Source organism: Apiospora phragmitis (genome assembly GCF_038363925.1).
Source record: "Apiospora phragmitis strain CBS 135458 chromosome Unknown utg000013l:1.0-2965645.0:1.0-2969333.0, whole genome shotgun sequence".
NCBI lineage: Eukaryota > Fungi > Ascomycota > Sordariomycetes > Amphisphaeriales > Apiosporaceae > Apiospora > Apiospora phragmitis.
In genome coordinates, this window is record NW_027117413.1 from 2,636,741 (window position 1) to 2,659,740 (window position 23,000).

The following is a 23,000-nucleotide window of genomic DNA, read 5'->3' on the forward strand; positions in this document are numbered from 1 at the left end:
ACGTTGGATCGTTGGTTGCCCCTTGCTTTTTTTTCATTCCCTCTCTTTTCCTTTTCTTCTGGGAATTTCACTATTGGTTGTGCCTTTTCCCAAGCAGTCATCTGATCCGTGCTGATTGCAAAGGGGCCAATTCCCTGTGAAAAAGCCATGACAGCCGCACTCAACGGCGGCCCGAAAGCCAACGGCAATGGATACAACGATTACCGCCCCGAGCTGGATGGCCATGATGAGCTAGCGGCTAGTGAGCAGACGCCGCTATTGGCCACCTCCCCAATTGCGCCCGCGCAGGACCCGGAGGTGGCCGAGGCCATATGTGCCGAAGAGGAAGCAGCAGTAGCAGCAGCAAATGGTGGCGTTGGTGACCAGCACGGCCACGACAAGCCGCTGAACAAGACGCAGATCTTCCTGCTCTGCTACGCGCGCCTGGTCGAGCCCGTCGCCTTCTTCTCCATCTTCCCCTACATCAACCAGATGATCCAGCACGTGTCTCCCGGCGTGCGCGACGCCGACGTCGGCTTCTACTCGGGCCTGATCGAGTCCCTGTTCAGTTTGACGCAGATGCTCGTCATGCTATTTTGGGGCCGCGTCGCCGACCGCGTCGGCCGCAAGCCGGTCCTGGTCGCGAGTTTGGTCGGCGTGTGCGGCGCCACCAGCATCTTCGGCATGGCGACGAGCCTGTGGCAGATGGTGCTGTTCCGGTGCCTCGCGGGGGTGTTTGCGGGCACCATCGTGACGATCCGCACCATGATCAGCGAGCACTCGACGCCGCGCACGCAGGCGCGCAGTTTTAGTTTTTTCGCCTTCGCGGGCAACGTCGGCATCACCGTCGGGCCTTTACTGGGCGGCGTCCTGGCCGACCCGGCGCAGCAGTACCCGGGCGTCTTCGGCGGCGTTCGGTTCTTCGAGCGGTACCCCTACGCGCTACCCAGTTTTGCCGTAGGCGCGGTGGGGCTGACCGCCGTCCTCACGAGCGCGTTCTTCGTCGAGGAGACGCTCGTCAAGAAGTCGAAAGCGACGGCGCAGGAGGAAGGGGTAGGGAGCGTGGGTCCTGCGAAGGAGAAGAGCACGTGGGAGCTCCTCAAGACGCCCGGCGTCGGCTTCGTGTTATACGTGTTCGCGCACGTCATGCTGCTGGCCTTCGCCTACACGGCCATCATCTCCATCTTCTGGTTCACGTCGGTGGAGCTGGGCGGGATCGAGTTCACCAAGTTCCAGATTGGCCTCTTCATGGCCCTGACGGGCGTCTCCCAGGCCTTTTGGTTGTTGGTCGTCTTCCCGCCCCTGCAGCACCGGCTCGGCACCAACGGCGTCATGCGCCTCTGCGCGAACTGCTACCCCTTCTTCCTCGGCACCAACGCGCTGCTCAACGCGCTACGCCGCGCGGGGTTCGACAGCGCCTTCTGGGTCGCGGTCCCGTGCTTCTTGGCCGTCGGGCCGGGCGTCTCCATGAGCTTCACGGCCGTGCAGCTCGCCCTCAACGACATCAGCCCGAGCCCGGCCATGCTCGGCACGCTCAATGCGCTCGCGCTCACGGGTTTGAGCGGCCTGCGCGCGTTCACGCCCGCGCTGTTTACGAGCATCTTCGCGCTCGGGGCGAATTCGCAGTTCTTGGGCGGGTATCTCGTCTGGGCCATCCTCGTCCTGCTCGCGGCCGGCTTCACCGTCGCGGCACGGTACTTGCCTGAGGCTAGCGAGAAGGGCTTTCCTACGGCGGCGACGACCGCTACTGAGGCGCATGCGGTGCGGCAAGACGAGACGGAAGTCGAGGGTGGGACGAGGTAGTTTAGGAGAGTCATCCCAGGTGTATACCGTGTTGGATGCATGGGAGGGTCTGTGTGAGACCAAGGCCACGGGGAATAAAGGGGCAAAGGAGAAGTATGATAGAGTATCCTCAGTCTATAGAACATATTCGCATATATGATTGTCAGTTAGATGAATATGATGGCGACCATGCAGATGCAATTTCTCTTATCACGACGCTCTCATCCAATCGCAGCGTAAAAGCTATGGTATCCAACCGACCAATTCCTTCATACGTCCAAGCATTTACTCAAAAGCCCAAGCTACATCTCCATCAGCTAATTAACACAGGGTGACATCCGAAAATATGTAATGGACAAAGTTGAAAAACACCCCTATGCCCAGCAACTTATAAGAACAGAAAGAAGCTGATCGCAGCAAGTGTTCCAGTTTCTAGCCGACAAATCCTCTGGCGTTTTCTTATGGGTAGTGTTGGCTGGCATATCTGTGGTTGAGGGACTCGTGTCATGCGGGCGGCTATCGGATCTAGAACGTCGCATCTACGAATTGCCCGCTGAGATTGAGAACCTGTTCGCGCATATGTTGGGGAATGTCCATCCACGATATCAGGAGCAATCTGCCAAGTACCTGAGAATATGCCTCCATCGCCACCTTGTCCCTTACGTCCAGGGAATCTCAGGACGGGGCTCGCTATACTCGACAAATACGACATGAGAATACCGCCTTTGGAAGCACTTCGCCATTACACGGACGAAGAACTCGACACACAGTGCTCTGTTACCAAGAAGACCACATACTTTACCCGACCTATCGTCGGCATCACTTATTTTTCCTATTCAAGCCGCCAATACAGGCGCATAAGCGTGACAGGCGAATGTACCGCCGTCACCACGAAACTACACGATCCTCGGCAATCGTGTGCCCTTACCCCACACATTCCATGATACACAGGTTCTCGTCATAACCCCACCGAGACCACAACCCCCATACCCCCACCGAAACCACCATTACCATAGCGACCGAGAATGGACACATGGCCGACCTAACGATTGTACACAAGCGCGGATTGAAGAATATCGTCTTTGTGCTCAAATACATCAATGACTATCCTCTTGCTCCAGTCGTTCTAGAACTCTCCACAACCTGTCACACGATTGACAGCGTATATCACGACTGTACCCTATTGGTCTTACAACCGTTATTCTCGAGAATCGACTCCGTGGCTGTTGTGGGGGGGCTGGTGGAAATCGACGATACTCCAGACGTTCCCAATCCTGCTGTCCGCTTCATTCATCGGACCATGTTTGAGTTTCTAAACCGTCCTGGGGTCTGGGAACTTCCTTGCCTAATGATCCAGGACAATGCTTTCGACCCAGGCATAGTACTTGCAATGACCTCGCTGCATCTCATCTCCCTACATATGGAGAGCTCTTCCCATGGCATGCCCGGTGATGTAGCTACAGGGGATGTTCTTCGCTACGCCGACTCGGCGAGTCCCAATCAACAGATCCATGTCTCAACTACCTTAGAGTATCTGCAGATGGTGCTCTCACGACCATCGGCTTCGATATATTGCACTACTGCCCTGTTTCAGGAAGAGCCGTACTGCATGAAGATGCCTGGCCTCGAATCGATACATCAAGTTCTTGTGCTATGTGTCGAAACAGGAATGACCAATGCACTAGTGGCGTTACTCAAGCACTATATGATAAATGTGCGAGGATTCCCGGTGCTAAAGTCGCAGCTTCTTTACCATGCACTTCTCCGACCGTCCCGGGAGCTCTATCTCATTACCGGCATATTACAGCACAGCCCGTACCGTATGGTACAGTATCTACTGTCCCATGGGGTGGATCCAAAGAGCGTTTTCCACACCAGGGATCGCCAGAATATGCAGCTTGTAAGCCTCTGGGACGAAGTCGGAGAAGACGAGGACGAACTGGCAGCCTTATTCATCGATGTTAGAGAACACCGAAGGATCAGCGAACTGCTGCAAATACCATCTAAGCAGTGTATACTAGTATCCGCTACGGCGGGGGGTACAAACATTCCGGATCAAAGCCGCGGCTCTTCCTCCAGACTAAGGAACAAACATGCTGTCTCAGATGACGGTAAAGTCATACCTAGAGTGAAGAAATCAAGGAGATAATGTGGCCATCTAGTTTTTGAAAGTCTGCCCTACTTCTACCCTAAGCATCTTTGGACTACTGCACAGGACGCAGCATTCCTTATTTTCACAGCAGAGATTACCCAAGTAGGTAGGTCGATAACACCCAGCAAAGATCAGCCTTCCCTTCCGAGCAGTAATAACAGATAACTGGGACAGAACGTCTTTTCTTTTCCTTTTTTTTTTCTGGGAGTTTAGTAAAGTGATGTACCTGGGTTCACGATGAGGTGCAGCCTTCTTTCCGGTTCCTGACGCCGCGCGAACTCGCGACCGAGTAACAGACCCCGGACTTGGACATGGCGTAGTTGGCCATGCGGTCCTGGAGCCCGCCGTCGAGGCGGGCGAAGTCGACGCCGGTTATGGCCGCGGTACTGTCCACGAGGGGCGGACGATGTCCATAGCATGCGCGTCATCGTCATTATCGGTGCCACCACCACCATCGCCCCCACGCAGTCTTGCTGCTGCGGCTGCGGCGGCGGCGGCGTGGAGGAGATGTGGGGCCGCAGGAGCTCCGTGAAGAGCAGGGCGCCGACGCAGTGGATCCCCGACCAGCATTTCGAGCCCCCTTACATGCCACGCCACTTCAACTTCCAACACACCTGACACTTGCCTACTTTAGGTACATAGCTCCGACCTACCTCAACCTAACCCCTAACCCCTCCCGGCTTTGAATGTGAATGCCACCATCCCCGCACTTCTCTGTCAAGTTGGTTTCTTCTGCCTTGTAAAGACAGCGGAATTAGCTTGGCCATTTCCCTCTTCCCTTCCCCAACGTACCAGACCCAATCTAATTCATTGTCTCAGTCAGTTTTTCACGATGGAGCAACAAGCCCGTGGTTCTCATCACTGGTGTGAACAAAGGTACGTTTATTGGTGAGAACGGCTTTGAATGATTGGCCGGCGAATGCTAACAGGAATTCCTTTTTTCTTCGAATGTAGGCATCGGCCAGGAGCCGGCTCGGCGCTATCTACTTCGGCCTAATCATACCGTTGTAGGGAGCATCCGCTGCAACAAGTCGTCGCCCGAAGTAGCGGACCTGAGTGCTACGCAGCCTGCCCACGGTTCCCAACTGCATCTCGTGCATATCGAGAGCACGTCCGCCTCGGACCCCGCGCAGGCCGTCGAGGGGATCAAAGCCTTGGGCATCGAACATCTCGATGTTGTAATCGCCAACGCCGGGGGCGGGACCTTCCCCGTCATGCCCCTCGACAAGGTGGACGTGGACGATATGATGACCACGTTTCGGATCAACGCCGTCGGTTCTTTACTTCTCTACCAGGTCTGCAAGCCGTTGCTGCAGAAGGCCGTATCTCCCAAATGGATTTCCGTGACGAGCGGCGGCGGCTCCATCAGCATGATAGGGGCCATCCGCTCCTACATTGGCCCGGCGTATGGTGCATCCAAAGCAGCATTGAACTGGATTACCTCGTGAGTCTTCATCGCTCCCCTACCTCCATCCAGCCTCTCCGCTAATTCGAGTCGAAAGCGCCATCCATTTCCAAAACGAATGGATTATTGCAATTGCCTTACATCCAGGGTATTGGGGTTCCTTCTTTCTCGGCAGCTCTTGCATGAAAAGACTGCGAGTACCGTGCTTTCTAACCGTTTTGCATAGGCTTGTTCAGACCGGACCCGGCAACGCAACCGCCCAGATGTTTGGAATGGAAAAGGCGCCCCATACAATTGAACGTTGCGTCGAAAGAATGATGACCGTGGTGAGTGTTTCCTTCACATCGATCAAGATGCGCCAAGCACTATTACCGTCTGCCCAGATCGACGAAGCAACTCGCGAAGAGACTTCTGGCAAGTTTATTAGGGCTATCGAAGGTACGGAAGTAGGTTGGTAACCGGCCGAGGTCTTGGCTGTTGTAGGTATAACAGATCAGCTCGACTATCCATTATGGTTATCGGATTACATGGGGATATGCTGAAACGAGGCACGGAAAATCAGTGCGCCAGGCTGTGAGCAGCAGTAAGCGTCGAATTCGGGGTTCTGTTTCTTCATTTTGTAGCTCTCTCGGATATTTAATAGTGCAGGGTATTATGCAGTTATACGATGCTCAGAAAATGGCGCTGATCCGATCAGTACGTATCTTTGATGACTAGAAGTACCGCGCTAGTTGTGCGAAGTATCTGTTAGCGCCAAGGCTATTGTGGGGTCGACGTTAATAGATAGTTAGATCTTGAAAAGCGGAAACCGATTTCGAATTCGACTATATCGTCGTCGAACGAATCGTATAGATACGAATTAAATTCATTATCTATTTTCGCGGCTATATACTAAGTAAAACGGCGCTAGTTTTAATAAAAACGGTAGCGAAATAAATTTAGTAGAGGTAAAGAGATTTATTATTAGACTCGAATAAAATAAATTATATAAGGTTTTAAAAAAAGCGAACCGCTAGATATAGCGGTAATTAAAAACTGTATTTAATATTAAACGTGTATTATTATTAATTTAAAGTAGATAAAAAAGCTAGAAATAATACTAGACGCTAAGCTATATTTAATTTAAGGCCCTTATATTACGCTATTATTTAATAAACGATTAACAGCGCTTATTTTTATTATTTAATAGTCACATCGTAAAGGAATCTCTAATAACTAAGAGCTTTTTTCTTTAAAAGCTTCTCTTTTATACGGTATATATAAGACCGTTAAGTAAAAGAGGTGTTATATACGTATATATATAGTCTTATAATTTTAAAAGATTTCTTAAATAATAAAATTAATAATATATTAGGCCCTTATTTAATATTAAAACCTAGTATATAATAATCGCTAATAACGGTTTTATTTATTATTTATTATTTTTAAAGTCGAATATAAATTACTTAAAGTAATATATATAATTAAATAATTAACATAGTATATAGTAATATACTTACTAAAGCGTTAGTAATTATATTAAGAGACAGTTAATATATTAAAGCCCCGTACTATATACCTTCTTGAAGCGGAATATAGTTTAAACAGAGAACTCGTTTAGTTGCCGTCGAAGAGGAAGCCGATTTCGTTACCTTCTATACCTAGCAAGGCATGGGCGACTATATTAAAAGACAGTCAGCATACTAAAGCCCCGCATTATGTACCCTCCTAAAGCGGAAAGTGGTCTGAGCGGAGAACTTGTTTAGTTGCTATCGAAGAGGAAGCCGATTTCGTTATCTACTGTATATATACAGTCACTAGCGAAACCAGCGTCCTCTCTCTACTCTTTTTTAGTTTCTGTTCTAGATCCACTCTATAGGGGTACCTGCTGACACCATATACCCCGCTATGCTCGCAAGTACAGAGCTAATTTCTGCCTTTGCTTATCCTTACCTTGTGTATCCATAAATCGACTACCATGCTCTTGCATTAGCTTATGCTCTATAAAACCAAGAGCCAGAAGCCGCTGACAGTTTATGTTCTCCTTGGCAACGCAATCGTCCCTGTTAGCGTCCGTAAATTAAGCTTCGGATGCAAATCCGGCTAGCGTCGTCTTCGGCGCGCACTCCACTCCTGTTATTACAATATGAACGATTTCCTATGGCAAGGTTCCTTGCATGTTTTATGTACTCAAGTTCTGTGTAGTTTCCTTCTAGAACGTACTTCCATGCCCATGGTGCAATACCCCGATAGCACAATCAACCATACTCGCCCATTACTACGGTACGGCAGACGAGATGCACCTGGTAGTCTCTGCAGGAATTACTATTTTCATACCCCTCCAAGATGGCCCGGAATCAATTGATCGATGTTCACTCCTGCACATTTGACGACTGCTGTCTTTTAGCATCGTCTTCGAATCCTTATTCAATGCTTCATTGAAACCATTATGAAGTTCTACTTGGCTCGGTACGATCTGTCGAAGCCGATCCAGCCACTGCAACGGTGGATAGCGTCTATATTATGGAGCTCTCTGTTTTCCACGCTAGCAGGCTGCCTGTTGAATGGGCTCTCGTACGTACGTACAGGTTCCGGGTTCAATCGGGGTTCAATCGTTATATTCTGTTGTTCATGTCTATCTTCTCTGCTAGCTGCGAGGGGCATCGCATGCCCCTCTTCATGAGACAGAAGAGGGGTTCATGCGCGCAGGCACGTGACACCCCCTTTTGGGGTAATATGGGAAACCTCAGTTCCTGCTGTTCCAACACTGCCAACATCTGTTGAGTTCAAAGCCAATGTGCCAAGCAGAGGCGCTGAGCATTGCTATGGTCCCTTGACTGTTCCGCCACAGTGGTGGCTACAGCACTCACCCAAAGCTGGGTTTCCCGACGAACAAATGATTCCGCTGGTGCTTTTGCTTCTTTCCCAATACCTCTGGCTATCGAAGCAGCACGCCCGCCGAGCAACCATGTTTTCCTATCAACTCGCAGAATTCTAATAGCCATTCCTCTTAAGAACTTGAAGAAGAGGCTTCAAGCTACTGTCGAGTTCGAAATTAGTTTCTGCTTTTCGAAGCTGAACTAATTCATCAAAATGAACCCAGCCCTGTCCTGCCGCTGGCAGACACTTCATTCACCATTATCATCATTACCGCCAAATAAGGCCCGTAAGCCGAGATCATCCGGGGATGAGGCCGCACCAGCAGTGAGAAGTAACGACTCAATAACAGGGTGATCGTTAAAGCTGGCTTGGTCAAGAGGAGTGAGACCGGAACCATTCATGGCATTGTGATTGGCGCTAGCCTGCAGAAGCAGGTCGACGATTTGAGCGTGCCCGTTCGTTGCAGCTAAATGCATTGGGGTATCGCCATGGTCGGTTGAGATATCAACGGAGGCACCACTCTGGACCAGAAATCTGGCTATTTCTAGCTTGCCATCCCTGGAAGCCAAGTGAAGCGGCGATAATCCGTCCTTGGCTACGAAATTTAAATATGCACCAGACACAAGTAGTATCTGGACGGTCTTCTCTTGTGCTTTAGATAATGCAGCGTAAAGAGCATTGCCGTACCGTCCGCCTTGCGCGTTCACCTCGGCCCCGCGGTTTAGCAGCATCTGCACAATCTTTTCGTATCCTCCAAATGAAGCTGCCTGGAGAGCATTGCCGTACTCTCCGCCTTGCGCTTTCACCTCGGCCCCGTGCTCGAGCAGTATCTGCACAATCTTTTCGTGTCCTTTAGATGAAGCTGCCTGGAGAGCACAGCCGTACTCTCCGCCTTGCGCGTTCACCTCGGCCCCGTGGTCGAGCAGTATCTGCACAATCTTCTCGTATCCTCTAAATGAAGCTGCCTGGAGAGCATTGCCGTACCGTCCGCCTTGCGCGTTCACCTCGGCCCCGCGGTCGAGAAGCATCTGCACAATCTTTTCGTATCCTCCAAATGAAGCTGCCTGGAGAGCATTGCCGTACTCTCCGCCTTGCGCGTTCACGTCGCTGCGCTCCTTGGGTAGAACCTTCACAACTTCCCTATGGCTTCCAGACACTGCTTGTAGTGCCGTCTCGAACCGCCCATCTTTAACATCTATAGATGTAATCGACTTGGTTGTTTTTGGCTGAGGCCGTGCTGATATATATTCTTTACTGAGCAGCCAACTGAAAAACTTGGTTAGCCCGAAGAAAGCAGCAAGGACCGACAACGTCTGTAGTAGTATTTGAAACCGTCTGTTCTGCCCACTTGTATATCTTAATGGCGTGGTTGTTAGTACCGGAGTCTGTGTTGTTAAGCAGTCTTCATTGAATAACTCGCCAAGAATGTTAGCCAGTCCTAAGAGAGCAGCGTAATAGATTGGGCTCGGCGCTCCCGTGCTTTCTAGCCTCCCCTCGTAGTTGTCAACATTCCAGATATGTACCCAAGTGTTGAAAATGCCACCTTGGAATAGTTGTAATATTTTCCTTTCAGTGCTGCTTTGTAAGGTCCTGCTTGCAATGTGTTGAGGCCAGTAACGAGCAGCATATTTGGCCAGAGGGTAGGCTTTCTCAATAGAATCGGTGTCTTGCAGCTCTTCACCCTGAGGCTCAAGTAGCAAGGTCAAGCAAACCGTCGCCATATCAGTATGGGCGTCCTGTGTTCGAACATGAAATAGAGCAACGTCCTTATGCTCCAGGATCCGCTCGTTCTCGAGGTATTCCTGTACGGAAAAGTGGGCAATGCGGACAGTTTTTTCTCCTTTATAGAGATCCAAATCAATCTCTATAAATCCTGGACAGATAAGGTGAAGATCGGTCAAATCTTGGAACCTACGTTTCCCGTCGAACCTAGGATTTTCGCCAAGCTCGACCGCAAGGGCATCGAACAGCTCTAAGTTCGTAAGTGGTCTTATAGCACAGCACAAAATGCTCAGCATTTGCCGAGCATATTCCCGCATTTCGGGCTCGATATTCTTTAGCATCCGGGCATAAGTTTCGTCCAGCGATCGTGGCAGGGACCGTAGTCGTTGGTTTAGAAGATCCTCGTTTGCTGCGCAAGCTGCCAGTGCTGTAAATTGGCACTCCACCCAGCGGAAACTAGGGGCTGGTTAGCAAAAGTAAATAGGTACCGAAAGGGTACTAACACTCCATTGGCTCGATCGGTCAGTGCCTTCTCGATTCGGTCATAGTATTGCTGCCATTTCCGCAAGCGCCTATTCTCTCGTAGGTGCTGGGCGACAAAAGCGGCTATATCCTGGTCCACTTTGGTATTCTTCATCTCAATGGTCTCTTCCGGAGTTGCTTCTAATCCGTCCTGTATATCGACTTCATCGCGGCTTGTAACTAAGAGGTGCAAGGCTGATTCTTTCCATAAGCACATGTCTCTTATGACCTGGAGCATCGCTTCTCGATACTGATTCCGCGGGCTTTCGTCTAGCGCATCTATTAGCACGTAGACGTCTTGGAACCCTCGTACGAGCTGATGGAGACAACCCAGAAGAGCTTCATCTGGCGGACTGGCATGGCGGTAGCTGCCGTATAGGCGGGACAGGTCGTTGTGATTTCCTAGCTGTGCCGATAGCTGTATAATGAGGGCTCGCAGCAAAGCAGAGGCGTCTTGCTTGCTCTTGTCGTTAAATGTGAAAAAGAAAAAGGCAATACCTATTCTTGGATGCGACCTGCGATGTCGAAAAGCGTATTGAATAGCAGTTGAACATAACACAGACTTGCCGCACCCAGCGAAGCCTCTCAGCCATAGAAAAGACCGTGGGCTATGAAGCCAAGCATGGAAGGATTCGCCGTCGACGAGCCAGAGCCCAGTACGCGGATGCTTCTTTTTGCAGGCCTCGTTGAAGTTGATGGTGGCGTCGGGAGCTTTGAGCCAACTCTGGAGCTCGGAGGGAAAGTTGCGAGGACCTGACGAGCTCCAGAAGTGCCTTGGTGTCTTGGACATCATCCTGGACACGGTCGATGACCTCCTGCTGTAATATCTGTAGGGCTAGCTGGAGGCGGTCGGTGATATCGCTAATGTCTTCGTTTAGTCTTTCCAATGTGCTCTTCCGGAATGGGTATGCAATTCGGCGGGCTGTTTTCTTGACTGCGGACTGGATGTTGGTCGCTGGAGTCTCTTTGAACTTGTCCGCCTCGTCCTGGAGCTCTTGTATGAATTCCTGGCACTCTCGGATCAGCGATTCAATGCTTCGAACAGAATCCGCTTTATCGGCCCGGAATTTGCGATTTTCGCAATGATGATGCAAGCGTTCGAGGAGCTCTGAAAGGCTGTCGAGTCTTTCCGCAGTGTGTCCTGCATCGGAGTATTGGGATTGTAGGGCGGTGTAGTAGTCGAAAAGCGATTGCGTTACTTGGATGCCGAGAGAGATGATCCCGACCGCGCTCCCCGCTACCGATAGTGGGTCGGCCATGGTTGCGACTGCCACTTTCGAAGTGGGACTATGAATGGGTCGAAGTGGAATGGATCGAAGCGGAATGGATCGAAGTGGAATCGGAGGGGGTTAAATGTCTGAGGACCAGCTTGATCACCGGCTTGAACAGTCTGCATTTCTGCCCAGAGAGGCGCTGTCTATAACCTGCCCGACTTGGCTGCACAATAGAGGGGCATTGGAAGGACACTGGTGGGTAGCTAAGTCAGCATTGCCACGGTAAGGCGCACACAATCGACACGTCCTGGTGGCTGTGTGCAGGACCACTGCTCGTTATGTGAGAAAGGTGCATGCATTGTGCTTAACCTGATTGGCAACACACGCGGGGAATGGCTTTTGGCAGTAACAAGTGGTTGCTGAGAGAAGGAAAGAGGCCAATCAGAGACGGACGAAGTGGCTTGGGAGTGAGAGATGCAGATGTGGTGCAGAGGACAGCCCCAGAAGGCGCTTGATACGCGGACCACCATAATGAGTGAGCCTCGCTTGCATGCCTTGCGACCCTGCAGAACGACTGCGAAGCCACTCTGAATGCCACTCAAGCAAAGTGAACCGGCCAGACCTTCAGGGATTTGCAGATTGATCAGTCTTTTGCTATGAAAGGGATAGTCAGTGAAGCTCAAAATGGTGTAGATCAGCCATTCGGAAATCTGTCGGCGCAAAGTAATAGCAAGGGATTCCAAGGGCAAATGGATGCGGCTTCTTTCGCTCGCATATTTGGATCACATGGGATAGCTGCACAGGGAGGTGATGGCAAATGTAGCCCAGTAAACTGAGAGAAACGATGAGAACTCAGTGGCGACTAGTGTGGGAATCCTGTGGACCCCGAACTATAACGTCTATTCAAGGGATAAGGTGCAGCATCAGCAGCAAGCAAACGCAAGTTGTCTGCCTTTTTTTGGGGGGGGGATTTCAGACGAAATATGAGAGATGGTGGGGAGACGCTGACAGGGACAATTGCACTGCCAAAGAGAGCATAACTGTCAGCGGCTTCTGGCTTTTAGTTTTGTGGAGCATAAAGTAATCCAAGGTGCTGTAATCGATTTATGTATATATACATAAGGAAAGAATAGGCAAAGCCAGAAATGGACTGTACTTGTGAGCATGGACCGGTATATGGTGTTAGCAGCTACCCTGTAAAGTGGAGCCAGAATAATAACTATTAAAAAGTAAAAAGAGGACGCAGGTTTCGCTAATGGCTGTACTGTAGTGTGAATAGATGCTCTTTATATAACACTCGTTAAAGCATAGCTCTTTTAAACTCCACGCCGTCTCGTATATATAAAGAAAGTATATTACGTATAAATAGCTAATAACTAGTATATATTATAATATCTAGGTTATATATAGAAAAATTAATATTATAGACCGAGGAATAAGTTATTAAAGTTCCTTTTACCACTTAAATTAAATTAGGCTTACTTTATAATTTAATTAATAATTTAATCGAAAAAGAGATTTAAAGACTTATATTATTACGTATACTCGATCTTACTATAATAAAAGCAGTAGTTTAATAATATACGAGGAAATATTTCCTTAACGATAAGAAATTTCTATTCGATATTATTTCGATATTAAATTTCTTATAAATGCCTTATATTATTAATAATAGCTGTTAAATAATTGTTCGTTTAATTAAAAAAAGCTCCCTCGATTTATTAAATAAGTTATTTAATAAGATATAACTTAATATTTTTTAACATTTTAAAAAATATATATTCGCGAAAACTATTAAGAATTAAATATTATTTTTAAAAAATTAAAAGAAATTAAGTTTAAGTATAATTATATTTAGGCGAGCATTTTAATTTAAATCGACTTTTCTTATTTTTAAAAAATATATAATCGCGAAAAGAAAGGAAATATAATATTAATTAGCTATGATCTCGACCTTTTTTATAATAACCCCTTTTAAGATATTACGGATAGGCGGTAGGTAAATATTTTTTTTATATAATTATTTAGAGATTATAGTCCCGGGAGCTTTGCCGGAAATGATCTTTATACGAAGAAAACCGTCTATAAAGGTATCTAATTTTTAAGACATTGTATTACTTTAATTATTCGTCAGCCTTTTAAGTCTACACTTTATATCGATGGTTTAGAGAAATTTATTTATTATAATAGTTTTTAAATTAATATCCTATATTTCCGGGACAACCTAGAGCTGCTTTATATCTTTTTAAAAAGGCGATATTCCTCGTTAAAAACTAAGTATTTCGTCGACCTAGATGAGAGGAAGATTTATAACTTTAGCTCGTAGGTAAGGCTCTTTTTTAGGGCTTCTTCTCGTGATAATCCTAGCTATTAAATACTTATAAACGTAAGACTCTAAAGATAAAATTATAGAGGATAGTATAGGTATATTATTAAGCTAATTAAGATAAAAGAAAGAACCGCTAATTACCCTAAGGTAAATAGTGGTATATAAAGAGTACGAAGACTACGCCTGCGCCTGCGCTATATAAAGCCCTGCGGGTTATATATGCCTGATTTACTTGCGACACTTATGGTTATCTATATAAGTATATATTAAATAAACCCTTTCCTCTTTTATATTGTTTAGGGATAATAGGTAATATTTTAGCCTATTAATTTATCTCCTATCCTTTATTTTCGAGCTTTTTTTATTACTTTTTTTATGCCTTTATAAACTAGTATCTAGTCGTTTTTCACTCGATTAATAACCTTTTATATCTATAAATAAGAGGTTAAGCTTAGGGTCTCTTTTATAATAAATATAAAATATTAAATACTTATTATTACCTACGAACTTTACGGATATTATTATATTATTAATTTCGAATCTAAATATACGCCTCTTTATTACGATAACTTACTTTTAAATAATTTAATATTAAGGCCGGGCCTAAATAAATTGTTTATTTTAAATAATTATAATTATATATTAAAAGCTTTACTGCCGCTATTTACGTTCCTCGTCGTGTCGGCTAACCCTTAGTTATTATAATAGTATCCTTTACCGGATTATTTATCGAAACTATTAATACCTTCACTTCTAATATATATACCCTCGTATAACGTTCTAGGTAAATATAATTTCTAGCCTTTATAAAAAATCACGTCGGAAGGCTTTTATAGTCTTTTTTAATACTTCTATATAGCTAGGGCGATAACGGCGGATAATATACACCCGAGCCTTAATAATAACAACAGCATCCCTAAAGACCCTTGTAATTAAGGCTTAGGTCTAGAGACGAAATCGGCGCTCACTATAAGCTCTATATTATTAAGTAATATTAAAAAAGTGAATATTAAACGCGCTTAAGAATATACAATAAGACTTTACGAAATATAACGTAGGGGCTGCGATAATAGTAATACTAAAGTTAATATTAACGAGGGGAATATCTCGGTAATTAATATTACTAAGCCACGATATCGGTATAACTAGCCTAAATATATAAGCGAGAAATTCTATAAGCGTAAAAAGTACCTTCGACACTATATTAATACGTAAGAAATTTACCGCCCTTATTAAGTTTTCTTTTTCTTTTTTTTTTTATCCTTTATTTATAATCTAATTTATATAATTATAATATAAGAATTATCTCTTTTTAATAAGTTTATAATACTTTTTTTATAAAAAAAAGCCGTTTAATCGCTACGATAACTACGTTTCCTACTTAAACCTACACGCTTATTAAAAGCTTCGTATAGGGCGTACTAAATACTTTTTAAAAGCCTTACTTTTTTATTTACGAGAAAAAAACCTAAATAAGCGGTAAAAAAAAAAGATTATTTACGCATAATAATAAACGTAAAAAGCTTTTTACAGGTCGTATATACTAAATATACGTTACGGAGTTTAGGTTAATAAAAGAGAAAGTTATTATTTAAATTTCTTTTATTATTTTTATTATAATAATTCTATAATATAAATTATAAAAAAAAAGAAGCTTTATAAAAAGTAATACAAAATATCTTTTAAGAAATTTACACTTAATTTACTTTTTAGCCTCGTTAATAATTTAATTACTAAATATTTAATTATATATATTATTACTGTTCCCTTATAATTGCCCTTATTCCTATCGTCCTATACCACTTAGAAAACAGGGACATGCCCCTTAGCTCGCCGGTATATATAATAAACGCGTAACCGTCCCCCGGTATCGCCGCCTTCTAAGCTCTATAATTATTATAATAGGTAGCTTACGTTATAAAAATAAGCAACCTATTTATACCCCCTTATATTATTATATAATAAAATCGATAAATAACTTATATATAAAAATAAATCGTAAAAGTATTTAAATTTAGTTTATATACGTACTATAATACCCTAGTATTTAATACTAAATTATTATATACTAAATTTATAAAATAAAAACACTAATAAAAATAAATAATATATAAATTAAAATATATACACGGATTTTTATATAACTTATATATTAATATTATTATATAATAGTTAATACCCTATTATTATAAATAATTAATTATAAGCCAGCTATTAGTATAAAACTTTTATTATTTTATTATTTATCGCGCCCGAAGATATTAATATAGAGCTATTATACCCTTAATATACATTTTATTTATAATAAAATCAAGTAAATAATTAATATTTTAATAATAAGATATCGATAAGGGTATCTATTTACCCCTAGTTTAAGTACTATATAAATACTAAATATAGCTCTCATTATAAGTATAAGCCACTAACTATTAATAGCTGCCTATTTTTTTATATGGGATTAATTAATAAGCTAGAGGGGTAGTAAATAAAGTATTATTAACATTATTATTACATCTCTAGCCTTTAGCCCCAGTAGCTTTAAATCCGTATATTAATAAGAATATAAGTAGATTAAATAAGCCTATAGGAAAACCTTTATATCTAGCTTATTTAATTACTATCTAACCTATTTTAATATCGGGTCTATAATTTACGCGCGCGCTGCTTCTTAGCTTTCTCTCATAGTTTTAAAAAGCCCCTCTTAAAGTTTAAAATACGCTCTTACTTAATATTTACTGCCCTGAGCTATAAGTTCTTTTTTTAAAAGCGACCTAGCTATTTAACAAGATACTTACTCTTCTTATTTCGTAGCCGCTTATTAATTAGCTCGACGCCGGTATTATTACCCTAAAAGCTGGCGTCGAAATTTTTAATTATATTTAAATTAATATTAATTATAACTTCTTATAAATTATTTTTATTTTTAAAGCCTTATTATTTAATAAGGTATTAAACAGTTCGACCTTTTTTTATTTAGTAAGTAATTTTTTTACTTATTAAATATCTTATTCCTTACTAAGTAGCCCCGGTGTTTCTATAGTAATATCGGCTACGTCAACCGATTTTGTTTAGTTTTCTCCGGCGGAATCTAATATAACGGAATCTTAATTCGTATTAGAAATTAAAAGTATTTTTATTAAAAAAGATTACTTAAGGTCGACAAATAACTGTTTAAGCCGTAAATTAAGTATACCGAGTAATAGTACATTTTCGATAGATTTATTAATAGGCGAGAGTTCTATATTATTTTAAATAAATAAAAATATATTAAATATTTTTAATAAAATAATAATATTAAATATATTATTAAGTGGAAACCTTAATTATAACGAACGAGGCGTATTAAAAGAAAGTTTATAAAGACCGTTATTATTTTTTTACGCATTAATAATTACTTAATTAAAGATTTCTTATTTTTAATTTTAAATTCTTAAGAAGGTATAAATATTTATATTTATAATTAAGTATAAAATCGATTTTATAGGTTTACTTAACGGTAATAATATTCGGCTCTATTATTTAAATCTTCCTATATTTAAGGTCTATTTTCCTCGACTTTAATAATAAGCCTCTTAATCCCGTAAATATTATCGAAGTAATAGATTAAATTAGGTCGGCAAACGAAAATAGATCAGCATAAGAGATATAAGTATAGAATCGAGATCGAGTCTTTTTAACTTATAATAAATTCGGATATATAACGTGAAATATAACGTTTTTAAGTAAAGAGGTTAAGAAATTGCCTTATTTTTTAACTCGCCGGGAGTAGGGTATTATAAAAATAAATTAAATAATATCCGGTATAAGTAACGGCGTGGCGAAATTTAATTAAATTATATCGCGGTAGGAAGGCTTTATTATCAAGGTAATATTAATAATAGTTTTTTATCCTTTTTTATTAATAATTTACGAGCTATATAAGAAATAAAATTCGGTAAAACTATATTTTTAAAAGTAAAAAAGCTAATTATAATTATAAATATATTTCTATTTTTTCGTAATCGAAATTTTAATTTAAAAAAGTTAGGTAAAAATCTCGATAATAAAATAAATAAGGGTATATATTATTTACTTTTTTATTTTTTAACCGTAAAAAGCTATAAAATAGCGGGTATTAAAAAGCCGTAACGCTTTTTAATATACAATACGATAATTATTTATTTATAATATAATTAGGTCGTATAAAACTATAACTTATATATTATTACGCGCTATTACTCGATTCGATAAAAAAACGGCGAAACGAGCGCGTTTAAATATTATATAATAAATACGGTTAAATTAGACCCGGCGCTAGTCTTTTATTTCTTATTTACTTTTAAAATGTAAGACGCGGCTATAATTTTATTAATAAGTTTCTAATATATTAATTATTAATTAACTCTTTTATTTATAGAACTAGTTTTTCTAAGTTATTAAATATTTACGGTTTTTTTTAAAGCCGACCGTATCTATTTTATAAAAGAGCGCCTAAATTTATAATATAACTTCGCTATACTAATATTATTTATATAAAGTTTCTCTTTATTTAGCCGGTAATATTAACGAGAAATTAAGGTCTCTCTTTATAAATACCGATCGAAAATGTTCGGTAAAATTACGCCGGGGTTTTAAATTAAAAAAATTTATAATTTTATTAATATTAATTAAGTTTATTAAGTAATATTTTATTAAAGTTTTTAAATTTTTATATATAATAAACTTTATAATTTAGCTTATAAAATAGCCGTTATTTAAGATTACTACGTTAATTAACGATATAGAATCGATAAAAGAAAGGCACATACTATTTATTTTAATTAATACTTCGCGTCGAGAAGTATATAAGCCTATGCTTTCGAAAAAGCTAGCGCGTACGGCCTATACAAAGGCCTAGGTTCCCTAAGAATTAAGACTTTTTAGTTTATTTTTCGGCCCTTCGGCGGACTATTCGGGAAAGATTAGCTAGTCGAGCTTATTATCCGCCTATTTTAAGATCTTATAGCTTTTACCTGGCCGAGGTGTTAAGGTAATGATCTAATTTACCGTCTTAAAGTCTTTAAACGTTTAGGCGGATAGAAAATTTACGAGCTAATATAAAATAGGTTAAGCGAACAGAAGTAGTAAACTATCTTCTCTTTCGATCTTTTTAATTAAAAAGTACTTAGGTTTATTACGTTAATTAAAAATCCTACCTTAAAATCTTATAACTTACTTTTTTAACGTATCTTATATACCTCTAATATGTTCCCGCTTAAAGTCTACCTTAAACTCTAGCTCTTTATCTTTTTAACTAATTATATAAATAATATCCTAAAGTATACTTAGTAAATACCGAAGCTATAACGAATTACTAAGTCTAGTCTCTAATTTTATAAATAACTTAATAAACTTCCTTAAATCGTATTAATATAAAATAATAAGTATTAAATAAATTAATACTATTTACTCGGCTATTTTTATATACGTAATTATAATAATCGCGAGTTTAGAGCTACTTTTATAAGTAAACGTAGTTTATTATTATAAAAAAAGTTAACCGGCGCTTTTTTTTTAAAAGGCTTAATTTCTTTTAAAATATTAACTTTATAATCACGTTTTTATATATTATAAAATCGTTATATCTTATTCTTAACGCTTTAAGTAATAACTTTTCCCGTTTTATTAAGCCTTTTTAATATAAATATTCCGATAACTTCGGTAAAATGCTTTATTATTTATATATTACGAAGATCGGATTCGAGAAATCGTAATATATATTTATTTAAATTAAAAGCTTATACTCTTTTTCATAACTAATAATATATAACTTCTAAAGTTTTATCTCTTATTTATAAACCTCTTTATTTTTCCGTTAGAGTTTCTTATAAATAACGTATTTATTAATAATAAATCGCTTCGATAACTTAATTTAAATAATAAAATCGAAAACGGCTTTAATATTAAATCGATTATAATAATTTAAAGAAGCTATATTTATTTATATTAAATAAATTACTTAAAGTTTAATAAAAATCGTAATAAAATAATAATTAATAATAAAATAAAAACAAAAAGATTTATATATAAAAAGACCGTTTATTAACCGAATTAAAAGAATTCTAAGAGGGAAAAACAGGGTAAGTTCATTAAAAAAAGGTTTTTATAAGTATCTATTTTTAGCTCTATAAAGCCATATTTAGAGCTTCTATTTCGTATAGGACTACCCCTAACTCCATTTTCCGCCCAAGTCTGAAAGCAGTGCTTTATTCATATCCATATCTGCCTAAATAGTTAATAGCTCCTAATACACTATAGCAGTTCATTTTTAACAGCTCCGTTGTCGCAATAGATAAACCGGAGGGACCTGAGCAGGAGTGAGCAATGCCAAGGCTATCAAAGCCGAACCTGAGCCGGCCTGAGCGAAGCCTGAGCAAAAGCGGCGAGGGTTCATATAATCACTAGCGTCCAGATTGACGAGGTATAACAGGAATGCACGTTGCCCAGCGCGCCCCTATTGCGGACTACCAGAAAGATCAGGACAATGCTGACACTAGTTGCAATGCTGCCAGCGTTCGCCGCCGTGGGCGGATCAGGAACCTGGTGTTAGCTATGCACATAGAGCTTTCCATTGCCGGCGCCGACAAGCGTATCGATTGCCCCTCAACACCAAGAAACCATCGCGGCTCTTATTGCAACATCATGCTGCTACCGTTGTTGTCGCTGCTGCCACTGCACAACGTGGTGCTGTCGGTCAGGTTCCAGATATCTATAAAACATATCAGCACATATGTTTGTCAATTTCCGAAGACCTACCCGGGTTTGCCCTTCCGTGAACATCTCAGGAGATTCAGACGTGAGTGTTGTGGCCATAGTAGTCTTCCCTGCGTACCTCAGTATCGTCTATTGAAACACATTAAATACGAAACCGAGGGTTGTGAGGCTACTGCCCAGGACCTTCATTTCTGTACATAATCCCGGCTGACTCCTGAGTCGCAACCCGACCGTAACAACCGGACGAAGAAGCCTTGTATGGTGTGCGCTTAGCTGCTGATCTGAATCTTGATACTGCGTACGTCCAATACCACACATATCTGAGAAATTGCGCCAGGAACTACCTTGGAAGGGTACGTAACGTAATAGTCCCCGTTCTAGATCGGAAAGTAACCGCTGTAGCAAGCATTGATTACTTATGTGTCCGTCTGGCGGCCCACGTTATGCATTCAGTCGTGACTCGGGCTACATCTGGATCTGGTATAAGGTCAGTGGTACTTTTGACAGGAGCCATGGCTTCACTGGGCGATCCACTGGGCACACTACTAAGGCGGGCGTGGGGGCATGTCGATCGCTGTCCACCAAAACCCCCCACGCACACGAATCATCCTTGTTTGGACGAACGCGATCTCACCTCCGCTAGTTTCCGCAGCTCTTTGAATAACCCTTGCTGCTGGAATAAGCCCATCCCTGTCTTCGTCACACTCCTTGATTGAAGTCAACTCGAGCTATCTCATGTGTTTTTAGCTCCGAGATCGTAAGGCTGTGGTATTGTCTGCTAGTCAGAATAGAGCTGAGTAAAGGGCGTGCAAGCTATTTCAACGCTCACACTATCTATCACCAAACTTTTAAAAGTCCAGGGTAAGCGACTTTCGACGTTTATTCCTGCCTATTTCAGCACTCATTCCTCGTTATCTCATTGTCCCGGGATGATGGATTCACCGTTTATTCGAAGAGTTGCCTATATTCCCTCCTGGGATCTCCCGTTTATTTTAAAAAGAGCAACACTAACGCCGGGAGTCGGTAGATGTCTAGGTTTACTTAAGCACCAAACATCACGAAAAGCCATCTTGGGTCCACTGCAAGATGAATGCCGCTACCAAGGTCATCTTCGTACCGCCACTCGGGCCTTTTCAATCGAGTCTCCGTCCATGGTTGGATTGTTGGACGTATGGCAGGCAGGTAGTTCACTCTTAGTCAGCCTTCAAGGCGGGATGCTCCGAGATATGCACCTTAGATCGAGCCTTGGTCTTCGAACCATTGCTTTCCAGGGTCGGCGCGTAGACTCTGCGTGATGAAACCGCGGATGGACGGAGTGGTGTGCCCCAGCGAGTAATTAATCCATGCCATTGGCGAAGAACAATGTGGCCTGTGAACGGAGACGCCCAGGAAACGATTCGGGAAATAAAATTGTGCCCTAGCCTCGGCGGCAGCAAAGAACCGAGAAGCGAAGCTGACCAGGACAAAGAGGGCAAAAAACCCATGTCCTTGGCGAGGCCTAGGGATAAGAGAGACCCAGTATTAAATAAAAATCCATACTCTGGGCGCAAACCAAATAAGGCTCGGGACGCAGCCAAAAGGGGAAAACGGGGCGCGCTTCGGAAAGCCGGGGTTAGAGGGGCCCTGCTCTTGGTAAAACAAACCGCCGACGACTGAGGTCCCCTGGCGGTTAAGATTATGGACATGTAGCTCAGGGTATGGATCACAAAGAGCACGGCATGTGACATGGCCTGGATCAGAACAAGACTCGGCCGTTGAATCTGGACCTGGAAAACCATGACCTCATTCACCCTGGCCTCGCCAGGCCAGGCGCATGGGCTACAATGTGCATAGCATCACACCCACCCTCCTCTCACCCTGGTATTTGAGGCCCAGTGTTCTCTCGGCTCTCTTCAACCTCGTGGCTTTTGTTTCGGGTCCGTTCTTTCGATTCATATCAGGTCAGCCCAGCAGAAACAAGGTAGCCAGTTATATTTTTTCATGTCTGGACAGATATTGAACAATGGCAAAGATGAACTTTAAACTAGGATTATCTCCCATAAAATAAATTACTCAGTTATTAAGTGGTTTCTTTCCATTTAGTGAACCAAAATGAACCCGATCTGATGTAGGGCTTCCTAGGTAGGCTACTGTGTAAGATACGACTCTGAGAGCAAGAATAATGGCGCCCCTGTGCCACCTGAGAAGGCCTTGTATTTAGTCGTCTTCTGGTTTCATTCTCCATACGAAAAGCTCCATGCCATGGGTGTGCCAAGGATCATAACTCGTAGCGCCACCCCGCGCCTTAGGAAATGCCTCGGGTTC

At 42.3% G+C, this 23,000-nt stretch overlaps 4 protein-coding genes across 4 annotated transcripts; 3 read left to right on the top strand and 1 right to left on the bottom strand.

Moving 5' to 3' along the window:
• Positions 1-147: 147 nt before the first annotated feature.
• PG994_014522 (Efflux pump) lies at positions 148-1,782 on the top strand (the record flags this gene model as incomplete). The annotated part of the gene is made up of 1 exon (XM_066865931.1): positions 148-1,782. The coding sequence occupies one exon, from the start codon at positions 148-150 to the stop codon at positions 1,780-1,782; it is 1,635 nt and encodes a 544-aa protein (XP_066709060.1).
• Positions 1,783-4,330: 2,548 nt separating this feature from the next.
• Positions 4,331-4,531, top strand: PG994_014523 (uncharacterized protein; the record flags this gene model as incomplete). Its single annotated transcript, XM_066865932.1, has 1 exon — positions 4,331-4,531. The coding sequence occupies one exon, from the start codon at positions 4,331-4,333 to the stop codon at positions 4,529-4,531; it is 201 nt and encodes a 66-aa protein (XP_066709061.1).
• A 214-nt stretch (positions 4,532-4,745) lies between these two features.
• PG994_014524 (uncharacterized protein) lies at positions 4,746-5,776 on the top strand (the record flags this gene model as incomplete). The annotated part of the gene is made up of 4 exons (XM_066865933.1): positions 4,746-4,779; positions 4,868-5,357; positions 5,416-5,644; positions 5,702-5,776. 4 exons carry the CDS (start codon positions 4,746-4,748, stop codon positions 5,774-5,776), a joined length of 828 nt encoding a protein of 275 aa, XP_066709062.1.
• A 3,122-nt stretch (positions 5,777-8,898) lies between these two features.
• On the bottom strand, positions 8,899-9,205 carry PG994_014525 (ankyrin; the record flags this gene model as incomplete). Its single annotated transcript, XM_066865934.1, has 2 exons — positions 8,899-8,908; positions 8,964-9,205. The coding sequence occupies 2 exons, from the start codon at positions 9,203-9,205 to the stop codon at positions 8,899-8,901; spliced, it is 252 nt and encodes an 83-aa protein (XP_066709063.1).
• Between the last annotated feature and the right edge of the window lie 13,795 nt (positions 9,206-23,000).